The sequence below is a fragment of the Nicotiana tomentosiformis genome, chromosome 9, assembly GCF_000390325.3.
Source record: "Nicotiana tomentosiformis chromosome 9, ASM39032v3, whole genome shotgun sequence".
NCBI lineage: Eukaryota > Viridiplantae > Streptophyta > Magnoliopsida > Solanales > Solanaceae > Nicotiana > Nicotiana tomentosiformis.
The window spans coordinates 55,876,011-55,888,962 of record NC_090820.1 but is presented as its reverse complement, the minus strand read 5'-3'; the positions used below and the strand labels follow the sequence as shown (position 1 = coordinate 55,888,962).

The following is a 12,952-nucleotide window of genomic DNA, read 5'->3' as shown; positions in this document are numbered from 1 at the left end:
AATACAAATGAACATGCGAGGGTCATACCTTAGCAGTAGTATCGTTTTAGGTATGATATGTTCCAATTGCTAGGTAGTTGTTTGCCGTTTATCACGCCAAGCTTATAGGACCCCTTTCCGATGATTTCGAGAACCTGATATGGTCCTTCCCAGTTCGGACCCAGTTTCCCTTCATTTGGATTTCGTGTGTTGAGGGTGACTTTCCTTAGTACCAAGTCCCCGATTTTAAAATATCGAAGATTGATTCTTCAATTGTAGTATCTTTCGATCCGCTGTTTTTGGGCGGCCAATGGGACGAGATCGGCCTCTCGTCTTTCATCCAATAATTCTAGGCTCATGTTCATGGTCTCGTTATTCGACTCCTTTATTGCATATCGAAACCGGATGCTAGGTTCTCCGACCTAAACCGGGATCAAAGCTTCGGCACCATAGACCAACGAGAATGGCATTGCTCAAGTACTGGATTTTGATGTTGTGCGATATGTCCATAGGACCTCGGGTAGTATTTCTCTCCACGTTCCTTTGGCGTTGGTCAATCTCTTCTTAAGATTTTGGATGATGGTTTTGTTGGTCGATTCGGCTTGCCCGTTTTCACTGGGATGGTACGGAGTTGATAGGATCCTTTTGATCTTGTGATCCTCAAGAAATTTAGTTACTTTGCTGCCGATGAATGTTTTTCCATTATCATATACAATCTCGGATGGCATCCCGAATCGACATATGATGTGGTCCCAAACGAAATCTATCACTTCTTTTTCTCCGATTTTCTCGAAAGCCTATGCTTCAACCCATTTAGAGAAATAATCAATCATAAATAAAATAAGCTGAGCTTTACCTGGGGCCGATGGGAGTGGACCGACGATGTCCATTCCCCATTTCATGAAAGGCCATGGAGATAGGACCGAGTGGATTAGCTCCCCGGATTGATGAATCATGGGTGCATGTCTTTGGCATTTGTCGAATTTTCGAACAAACTCCCTCGCATCTTTGCCCATATCGGTCCAATAATACCCTACTCTGTTTGCTTTGCAAACGAGCGAATCGGCACCAGAATGGTTTCCACAAGTGCCTTCGTGAATTTCCTGTATGATATAATTAGTATCTCTTGGTCCCAAGAATATTGCCAATGGTCCATCGAACATTCTTCTAAACAGCGTACCGTCTTTAGACAGGGTGAACCGTGCTGCCTTTATGCGCAAAGCTCTCCATTCCTTTGGATCTAAAGGAAGTTTCCCGTTCTTGAAGTATTCTATATATTTGTTTCTCCAGTCACAGGTCAGACTTATGGAGTTTATCTAGGCGTGACGTTCTTCGATCACCGATCTTATGAGTTGTACGACAGTACCCGAGTTGAGTTCATCATCTTCGAGCGCTGAGCCTAAGTTTGCAAGGGCATCAACCTCGCTGTTTTGTTCTCGGGGTACGTGCTGCAAAGTCCATTCCTTAAATTGATGCAGAGTCACGTGTAATTTATCCAAGTACCTCTACATTCGATCTTATCGGACTTTGAAGGTCCCGTTAACCTGGTTGACCACGAGGAGGGAATCATACTTAGCCTTTACGACTTCCCCTCCCAAACTTCTAGCTAGTTCGAGACCTTCAATCATGGCCTCATTCTCGGCCTCATTGTTAGTCAATTTTGCAGTTCTGATAGATTGTCTAACTATATTACATGTGGGCGATTTTAGTACGATTCCTAGTCCGTACCCCTTTGCGTTCGAGGCACCATCCGTAAAGAGGGTCCATACTCCCGAGGAGGTACCCGATTTTATCAATAGTTCATTCTTAAACTAGGGTACAAGGGCCGGCGTAAAGTCAGCCACAAAATTTGCCAAGATTTGAGATTTGATAGCGGTTCAGGGTCGGTACTCAATATCGTACCCGCCGATTTCTATGGCCCATTTAGCCAATCGACCTGAAAGCTCGGGTTTGTGCAAAATACTGCGAAGAGGATAAGTTGTTACAACATGTATTGGATGACATTGGAAATATTGTTTTAGTTTCCTAAAGGCGCTTATTAAAGCAAGCGCTAATATTTCTAAGTGTGGATACCTAGTTTTGGCCTCGCCTAAGGTCCGACTGACATAATAAATAGGGAATTGCGTACCTCGTTCTTCTCGGACCAGGACTCTGCTTACCACTATCTCCGTGATAGCTAAGTACAAGTAAAGTTGTTCGTCCACTTTTGGGGTATGAAGAAGCGGCAGGCTCGATAAATACCGCTTCAGCTCCTCCAAAGCCTGCTGGCATTCCAGAGTCCATACAAAGATGCTTTGTTTCTTAAGTAGTGAGAAAAACCGGTGGATCCTATTTGAGGATCTCGTACCGCCTTTTTCATTATCTACTACTGTGATGTCCTCGATAGCTTTGATTTTATCGGGGTTGATCTCGATTCCCCGATTGGATACCATGAAACCAAGAAACTTGCCCGAGCCAACCCCGAATGCACATTTTTCGGGGTTGAGTTTCATATTGTACTCTTTTAGTATGTCGAATGTTTCCAGCAAATGTTTTAAATGGTCCTCTGCTCGCAGGGACTTAACTAACATGTCATCAATATAAACTTCCATTGATTTTCCTATTTGTTTTTCGAACATTCGGTTTATTGGGCAAATATAAGTTGCACCAGCAGTTTTTAGACTGAATGGCATTACGTTATAACAGTAGGTACCGTACTTAGTGATGAACGAGGTGTTTTCTTGGTCCTCTGGGTTTATCTGTATCTGGTTGTAGAGAAAATTGAGAGTCTCGTGGCCGGCCGTGGCATCGATTATACGATCGATATTAGGCAAAGGAAAAGAATCCTTAGGGCATGCTTTATTCAGGTCTTTATAATCTATAAACATTCTAAGTTTGTTTCCCTTTTTAGGGACTACCACCATATTTGCTAGCCATTCAGGGTAATTTACTTCTCGAATGGATCCTATTTTAAGAAGTTTGGTTACTTCGTCTTTGATGAAGGCATGTTTGACCTCAGACTGGGGCCTTCTTTTTTGCTTTACCAGATGGAATTTCGGATCCAAGCTTAGTCTATGAGTAGCTACTTCTGGTGGGATCCCTGTCATGTCAAGATGGGACCAAGCAAAACAGTTCATGTTAGCTATAAAAAATTAAATAAGCTTTTTCCTAAGCTCGGGATTTAACCCCGTGCCCAAGTATACCTTTTGTTCGGGCAGATGTTCGACTAGTGTGATTTGCTCCAGTTCTTCGACCGTTGATTGGGTAGCATCAGAATCATCGGAGACCACGAAGGATCGAGTGACCCCATATTTATAGAATTTCAGAACCTGGTGGAGGGTCGAGGGTACAACTCTCATATTGTGGATCCACAGTCTTCCAAAAAGAACATTATACCTCATGTCGACTTCGATCACGTGGAACTTCATTTCTTGGATGGTCCCAGCCACATTTATTGGAAGAATTATTTTGCCTTTAGTAGTTTCACATGCCATATTAAATCTGTTTAGAACCAGGGTTGCGGGCACGATCTGGTCCTATACACCGAGCGGCTCTATGACTTTCGATCTAATAATGTTGGTCGAACTACCTGGATCAATTAACATACGCTTAACTTGAGTTTTATTCATAAGTACAAATATTACCAGTACATCATTATGGGGTTGCGTGATTACTTCTATGTTTTCATCACTAAAGGACAAGGTTCCTTTGAGTGTGTAATTGTGAGACCGAGATCGCTTCTCTCTTATAATCGACATCTTAGTGCATTTAAGCACCGACCCCTGGGGGATATCGATCTTTCCGATGATTATGTGGATGATGTGTTTTGGCTCTTCTTGTTCGTTTTGTCTTCTGAAATCCCTATTTTTTGAAATGGTTTTTGGCCCGGTCACTTAAAAATTCTCGAAGGTGCCCTTTATTGAATAACCGGGCTACCTCCTCTCTCAATTGCCTGCAATATTCCGTTCTGTGGCCATGAGTGCCATGATATTCACACATTTGATTGGGATTCCTCTGGGTTGGATCATCCTGCATAGGTCGAGGCCATTTAGTATCTTTGATGCATCCGATAGCCGACACGATGGCGGATGCATCGATGTTGAAGTTATATTCCGATAACCGCGGTGCTTCCTTAGGTCTAGTATGCCTGTCGAACCCATTCTTGTTCATCACCCCCCGAGACCCTTGGCCTCGATCACTTCTTTTATTGCTTTGTAGGAGGTCACGTCTTGGTTCGTTACCCCTATAATCTCCACTATACGGCTGGTATCGGTCTCTGATCGACCTTTGTTCTCGGTTGCTGTCCCTTTTTATAATGAACCCAGAACCTAACTGGTCGTCTTCGACTCTAATCTTTGATTGATACCGATTGTGAACATCGGCCCAGGTAATAGCTGGGTACTCGATCAAGTTTTGCTTCAACCGTCGTGAAGCTATCATGCCTCGTTCGTTCAGACCTTGAGTGAAAGCTTGAACAACCCAATCGTCTGTGACTGGTGGTAGGTCCATTTGTTCCATTTGGAAACGAGATACGAATTCTCTTAGTATCTCGTTATCATTTTGTCTTACCTTGAAAAGGTCCAACTTCCTGGTCTCGACCTTTATGGCTCCAGCATGTGCTTTTACGAATCTCGAGAGTTACATCACCTAAGTAAATCATGAGTCCGATTATTAAACCCAGATGATTACAGAAACCATGACTTAGAACATTGCAAAATCACTCTTAATAGCATACGTATAAGAGAGATAGTACAACGAACATTTTCTATAATAGCTCTACGATAAAGGCAGTTAGAAGAGTACCAGCCTTAGAGATAACAAAAAGTGGAGTGGAGATGACACGCTAAATATATGCCCCCACAGGACTCTAAGACATTACTATGGCGAGGAGAATCATTTTTACCATTCGAGTAAGGAACACAAATGACAACAGAGTCATAATCTAGAATACTGCAGAAATGAGAAGACATGATCAGAGACGAGCGATATCATGTGGTCGGTGTTGACGGCCAATTTTGACCCACCATTTTAAAATTTATTTATTTATACTTAATAATTTGCAATGAATGTTTTGCAAATATTTTCAATCAATAACAAGTTTTGAAATTAATAATTTAGTATTATAATTACAAAATATATCATACTTACTATTTTAAGAATATTAAAGTAACTTTTACATACGTCACATAGTATATATAATTAATTAAATGAATTATTCCTTAATTTCTAATTAATTAGATTACTATGTTAATAATTCAAAATTAGTGTCGTAATAAGGAACACAAGGTATTTCATAAATAATAATTAAAATAATTAGTAGTATATTTGATAATTATAATTTTTACTAAGTTTTATTGAAAATAATTAAGTTTATTTAAATTAATTTCAAAAGGGTTAAAAGTCTACAATTGTAATCTCATAATTAAACACAAAATGGCTATCATTTAAATTAATTTTGGCCCAAATTACCATGCCCAAAGCCAAATCTGACCCAGGTCCAATTCTTTTCTCTCCACCTTGGCAATCCCCATCACCTATTCTTGGCCAATGAGATCACGCCATGTTACCCGTTTCCAACACACACAAAAGAAGCACAACTAATCTAGACAGTCCGTTCCTTAGATCAATGGCCTACGATTTTGTCTCCATTTTTCTCTTTAATTTAAAACATTCAATAGATTTACTTAAAGACATTGGATCACAAGAATCGAACGGCCACCGAAATTCCTCATAAAAATGTTTAAATCTAGAATGATCAAGACCGTCGATCTAAAATATCAACGACCCAGATCTTTCCCCTTAACTTTATCCCTAGAGACGACTTCCCAAATCCCTAACCGAAAAACCATTTTTCTTTTGACACATCCGCCCTCTCTCCCCTTTCCCTCTCTCCTCTCTCATCCGCCTAAACAGATCAATCACCAGACCTTGCACAATTTCATGCAAGGTCATGAGATTTCAATGGAAATCACCTATTCTGCCTTTCTATCCGTGAATCCCGCTGCTAATTTCCTCCTTCAATCACTACATTTGAAACGCCCAAATCTGAAACCCTAAGCTTAAAACATCACTGACCCGATTTCATTCTTGTTTTTCAAATCAAACTTACAGAATCTCTCGTTTTGTCCCTGAGCTATGAAACATGTTGTTTTCTCTCCATTTCACCAATGGAATTTCAAAAACTCCAATTATGAAGTCATAAACTAAAGTGTGAAACTTGAACTCGTCTGATTCTCACTACGACCTTTCAAATCAGGGCATGCATAAAGATTTGTAGAGGTTTCATCATGAGAACTCATTACCCAGAAGTCAAACACAGTGACCTCTAGGTTATAGAGTTGGCCCGATGGGTCTTCATCTTTAGTAGCCAACCTTTCATCACTTAGGTAAAATCCATCTTTGTTTTTACCTCTGTTCCTTTGATTTTCACTTGACTTGCTCGCATCATCAATCTTTCGTCACTTTGAGGCACTATAAATACGAGCCTTAACGGGTATCACATAACAACACCTAAAAATATGAAGAAATTAATACACAATACAGTTTCAGAATCCTTTCAATAGAGGCTAAGTTCTCACTCGATTTTTGCTTCCTCTCTTTTCAGGTTCAGTGTTACTCACTGATTGGAGTCTGGGTCTTGGATTTCTAAATGGCTAAACTAAGTCTTTTGTTTGGTTTGCTGCCCTAAAAGTGGTCAGTAAAACCTCTACCTTACTCTTCTTTTGTTTTGTTTGAATTTCTAAGCATCATTGGTTATGTTATCTTTTATTAGTGATGTTCTTGACAATGTGCTATGGCTGACTGTTTTTGTGTATTTGTTAATGACATATAACTGATAAATGGATTATGGAGTCATGAGTTTCCTTAATTTATTGAAATCAAAACTGTTTATTGATCCTAATAAACATCTGATAACTCATATCTACCGTTAAGCTGTGAAAATAATTAAAGAACTCTTAAACAATCCTAATAGCTACCTTCAGACCTCCCTGTTGTTCTATTAGAACCACCATGGCTGTTATACTAACCTGCCTTGGGTATTATTTGCATTTTGTACTAATTCACCCGATGAACTAGACTTAAGTGAATATGAACATGTTTAGTAGTAAAGACAAAACTGCCACCTTAGTTTGGGAACACCAGTTCATGACATTTAAATCAATCTCTTATTTCAAAGATGCCTCTGCGATTCTGTTAATTCTTAGAAGGTCATTGATCTTCTGATTAAACTCATGAGTGTTTGATCACACTACATAAACATGTTCTAAGCTAATTGGATCCTTGTTCCACCTTTGTGTGTATTCTGATAATTGCCAAACACTTAACTGACATTATGAGGTTTGGTTAATATGTGTTCATGTTATGATATTTCATTTGTTGTGCTACAGTGCTAAAATTAATTTTCACTATACTTGAAATCCCACACTTGATTTGCATAGCAGATCCTCAATGTAATGGTACCCCTATCGCTTTTTCTATAACTCATGTGGTGACACTATTAGCCTGATTCTATAATGATAACACTCTATTCATGTTTGCAATAATATGACCCCTGCTAAATGTCCCTTATGGGTGTTCTCTTGGATACCCTGCACTCATCTTGTTCTTCAATGCTTATGGTTGTCATTTATAATCATGTACATGTCTACAATGTCCTTAAAACTTCACTAAGCTCACTTAAATGAACTAGTCTTAGCTCATGAACCTAAGATGAATCTTCTGTCCTGTTTGAGTATAGTAGTATGCTTTATTCCCTAATGAGATTAGTATAACGCTGGGAGCTTTTTTTTAGAAAGAAGTAATCATGTCATTTGCTTTAGAATGAAACAAGGTTGTTAACCTGTATCTCCACTAATACTCTTTAGAAAGTTTCAATTGAGATTGTTAACTTGTATCTCTGTTAATACTCTTAAGAAGTTTTAATTAAAGTTGTTAATCTGTATCTCTGTTAATACTCTTTAGACATTCCAAATGAATTTGTTAACCTGTATGTATGCTAGAAGTTAAGACCTAGTGATAACAAATCCTTGACTAATCTAATTCAAGACTATTAAGAGAATATAGTCATGAACATGGACTGTTATGAGTTTGAACTATGTATCCCCTCTACTCTTAAGACACATGGTCCAGGTGTTTGGGTTTCTAAAGTAATCTTCTAGTGCTCTTTTCCTTGTGTGTTCCCTGAAGTTAATTTTGAGCATGCTTAATATTTTATGGTGTTCACAGTAGATCAAATATTATATTTGAATTGTTGTTACAACAATGTGAATTGGCTGCCTTATGATCCTATGGTATTTTGTATAGCTGTTACGAGAAATGTATATATATTCATGTGGTAGGGTATCACTGTGGTATGGGGGTCTACATTGAATGCCTTTATGGAGTCACCTTTACCACTAGCGAAAACCAGCACATAACAGTGGCACATACCACTGCACATGAGCGATATGTTCCTCCTGTATATGCCATTTCAGAACCCACCTTTACAGTGCACGTCATGGTTATAATGCCTTATGAAGTTGATCAATATCCCAAAATGGAAAGGGAAGCTAAGTATAAGGAGAAAGAATTGGTGTTCAAACAATTACGAGCATTGAGAAAAATATGAAGAACCTTCAGGTCGCTCGAGGGAGAGAAAGTCTAGACTATGAGGATCTGTGTATCCACCCTGGTGTGAACATGACGGTAGGGTACAAGCCTCTGAAGTTTGATATCTTTGATGGGAAATGTGATCCCCATGCGCACCTGAGAGCCTACTACGATAAGCTAGTTGTAGTAGGAAGTAATGAGAAGTTAAGGATGAAGTTGCTCATATGGAGTTTGACAGGGAAAGCACTTACTTGGCACACTCGCCAAGGTCCCCGAAACTGGAGGGAGTGGCAAGATATGGCAGAAGATTTCATGAATCGCTTCCGGTTCAACATAGAAATTACCCCTGATAGGTTCGAACTGGTAAACTTGAAGAATAAACTTTCAGATCATTCCAATAATATGAACGTCAATGGAGGTCAGAGGCCGCTAGAGCGTAATACCCGTAAGATGACAGTGAATTGACTAAGTATTTCATCAGGGCTCAGGAAGGGATCTAGTTTGAGAAAATGATGGGCATGATGGGACAGAAGTTCCCTAAACTTGTCAAAATGGGAGACTTTTTAGAGGAAGGTATAAAATCCATCAAGGCACAATCTATGGCCGCATTGCAAGTGGCTAGCAAAGAAATCCAATCTGGTTCAATAGGCTGCGAAAAGAAGAAAAGGGAAGAGGTATCAACAATCATTCCCGATTGTCAATTCAATCCACACCATGGAAACACCTCTTACTCTCCAAATACACATTCCCCACATCCACCTACTTATGCTCTAGTATACAACACACAACCATACTACAACCCCCAACGCAATATAACCCACCTCACGCCCATCCAAATCCAAATGCACCACGAACATACGCTCCAGTTTAAACTCCCACTCATCAAAACCAACCCACCTACGCACCCCGACCTCACCCAAACTTTGAAGAAAGAGGTCCTAGAAACTTCACCCCGGTTGCTGAACCTTTGGCTCAACTGTTTGAAAGACCGAGGAGGGCAGGTTTGATACATCTAATAGAAAGAAGGGTTCCTGAGTATCCCTCAAAATATTTTGATGCAACAAAACATTGTTTCTACCATTCAAATATACCAGGGCATGCTACCGAGGATTGCGTCAAACTAAAAAATGCAATTGAGTCACTGATCAAAAGTGGAGCCATTCAGTGCACCCCAGCTCTGCCAAATATGAACCGAAACTAGCTACCAAATCACCGGAATCATGGACTTATCATCACCCTAGATGAAGAATATGACCTGAAAGGAACCACCCTCATAATAGGAAACGCTGAGGCTGCAAGGGGTCCACCTCGAAGGGCTCCGATGATCACTGTACAATTAAAACCTACAATGATAGTCCAGACTTACCAGAAACAGTCCACTGCTGCTATCAGGGATGAAGAGGATCGAGAATACAATATAGTCATGTGGTCATAACAGAAAGGGAAAGCCAAGACGACAGATTCCACAGCGGCTCATGGAATGACCTGGTCGGGGAGGTGTTACGCTCCTGAGGATGTAAACCGAGGGAATACAGGAAGGGAATAGATTAAGAGAAGAAATATAACATATCTGGAGGCTGCAGAATTCTAGTAGAGGATGTCAACCAAAGAATACTCTATGTAGGAACAATTGAAGAAAACCCCAGTGCAAATATGAATCATGGATCTACTGATGAGTTCTGATAGTCACACAGACACCGTGATGAAAGTGTTAAGTGGAGTGAGCATGCCTAGTAACACCACTAGCGAAGCATTGGAAGCAACCATCGGGAAGATGGTCAAAGCAAATATGATCACTTTCCAAAAAGATGAACTTTCTATAGAGGGTGTGGGTCACAAAAAAGCTTTATACATCACCGTAAAATATGAAGATAAGGTGGTGTCTGAGTATTCATTGATAGGGGATCAGGATTCAATATCTGCCCGCTCTCTACCCTGCTAGAGTTGGGTATTCATCCGAGAGAAGTAAAAGAAAGTCATGTGAGGGTAAGAGCTTTCGACGGGTCACAGAAGAACGTTATTGGAGAAATATATTTGGTTCTACAAATTGGACCAGTTGAGTTTCCCATACTATTCCAAGTGATGGATATTTCATCTTCATACAATCTATTGCCGGGAAGACCATGGATACACATGGCAGGGGCAGTCCCATCTACCGTACACCAGTTCATAAAGTTCAAGTGGGGTTGCCAAGAAATTGTAATCCACGGAGAATAGAGCCAGTCCGCTTATATGGAAGATACAGTTTCGTACATTGAAGGACTAGACGGGGTCACTTTCCATGCAGTTGATATCATGCTAACCACAGAAATAGAAAAGACCGAGTAAAATTTGGGAATGCAGTCACCATACAGGTTAAAGATGGACATGAGAGAAATGATGAAGTATAGATATAGACCAGGAAATGAGCTGGGAGCCCGATCAGACGGGATAACAGAGCCGATTGAGCCGAGTGGGCAGAAAAGTAGAGCTGGTATATGGTATTAGCCTCCGACTAGGAAGACTTGTACCGGTAGCTTCGAGAAGAAATATTTTGAGCCAGAGCTTGTTTTGGATAGGGGTTAGAGCTCAACACTAGAGGATGACATCGTCGATGGAATGGAAAGGCTGTTAGTGACCATGATCGAGGAATGCTGTGACAAAGCTGATATCAAGACACCGACCATTCAGATTGCCGAACCAGGAGAGGACTTGCAGAATTGGAGCGCCCGTCCGTCTTTGGTTCGCCGGGAGTCTTGGTAGTGTAGAATTGTTAAACTTTTGAAAAGAGCGCATGGTCAATTGAGGCTTTAACCATGTTTGTACTTTTTTTTCATTCGCCTCTTTGAATGATCCGATGATCCTTTTTTGATGAAATAAAAGAAATGCTTTCTTAAAACAATTTGCAAATTTATTTATCGCTTTATTTATACTTAGTTTTTCTTTTCAGTAATCAAAATAATAAAAACCTCCGTTCCATGATTATGACATGTAATAAAACCCTCGAGCAAAGCGACCCAGATTAAAAAGAATATGACGAATCATGATGCCATATAGTCTCCCACAAGAGATCGAGCTGCTGGAAAGCCAAAAAAATCCTAACCTCAAAGAGACAGAAATGGTCAACCTGGGAAATGAAGAAGAAATGAAAGAAACCTGAATCAGCATCCATCTAGAAGTAGAGCAGAAAGAAGAATTCGTGGAGCTCCTCCGATAGTACATCAACATGTTTGCATGGTCGTATGATGACATGCCTGGGTTAAGCACTGACATCATTTAGCATCGATTACCTACCGATCCCACTAGACTGCCAGTCAAACAAAAACCCAAAAGGTCTAAACCAGACTTGAGTTTGAGGATAAAAGAAAAAGTAACCAAGCAAATAGAGGCGAGTGTAGTGAGGGTCACCAATTATCCCACGTGGTTGGAAAATATTGTCCTGGTACCAAAGAGGATGGGAAGATCAGGATGTGTGTGGATTATCGAGATCTTAACAAGTCCAGCGCGAAGGACGACTTTCCTTTACCAAATATTCATATCCTCATCGACAACTGCGCAAAGTACGAGCTATAGTCATTCGTGGATTGTTTCGCCGGGTACCATCAGATCCTAATGCACGAAGAAGATGCGTAAAAGAGGGCGTTCACTACACCGTGAGGAGTTTACTGCTACAGAGTTATGACATTCGCCCTAAAAAATGCTGGCGCTACTTACATGAGGGCCATGACAACCCTCTTTCATGATATGATTCACAAAGAGATCGAGGTATAAGTGGATGACATTATCATCATGTCTCGAAAGATTTAAGAGCATTTGGAAGACCTAAAGAAGTTTTTCGAATGCTTGTGAAGGTATAGTTTGAAGTTTTACCCTACAAAATGCGCTTTCGGAGTCCCTGTTGGAAAATTGCTAGGTTTCAGTATAAGCAGGAATGGGATAGAACTGGATCTTTCAAAGATTAAAGCCATACTAGAGTTGCCACCGCCCAAGAACAAGAAGGAAGTAATGATTTTACTTGGTAGGCTGAATTACATCAGCCGTTTCATCGCCTAGGCCACAGTAATTTGTGAACCTCTCTTCAAGTTGCTGAAGAAGGATGCCGGTACGAAATGGACAGAAGAATGTCAGAAATCCTTCAACAAAATTAAGGAGTACTTGTCAAATCCACCAGTGTTTGTCCCTCTCGAGCTCGGGAAACCACTTTTGTTATACTTGTCAGTCTTGGACAATTTGTTTGGATGCGTGCTGGGACAACACGATGAAACTGGAAGAAAGGAACATGCTATCTATTATTTAAGCAAGAAGTTCACACCACATGAGGTCAAATACACTTTGATAGATCGCACCTGCTACGCCTTGACATGGATCGCCCAGGAATTGAGGTATTACATGTCAGCATACACCACACATTTAATTTTCGGGCTCG

General features: G+C 40.3%; 1 protein-coding gene across 1 annotated transcript; it reads left to right on the top strand.

Annotated features, from left to right (window-relative positions):
* Positions 1-8,562: 8,562 nt before the first annotated feature.
* On the top strand, positions 8,563-9,012 carry LOC138898818 (uncharacterized). The gene has a single exon (XM_070184922.1). The coding sequence runs from the start codon at positions 8,563-8,565 to the stop codon at positions 9,010-9,012; it is 450 nt and encodes a 149-aa protein (XP_070041023.1).
* Positions 9,013-12,952: the final 3,940 nt, after the last annotated feature.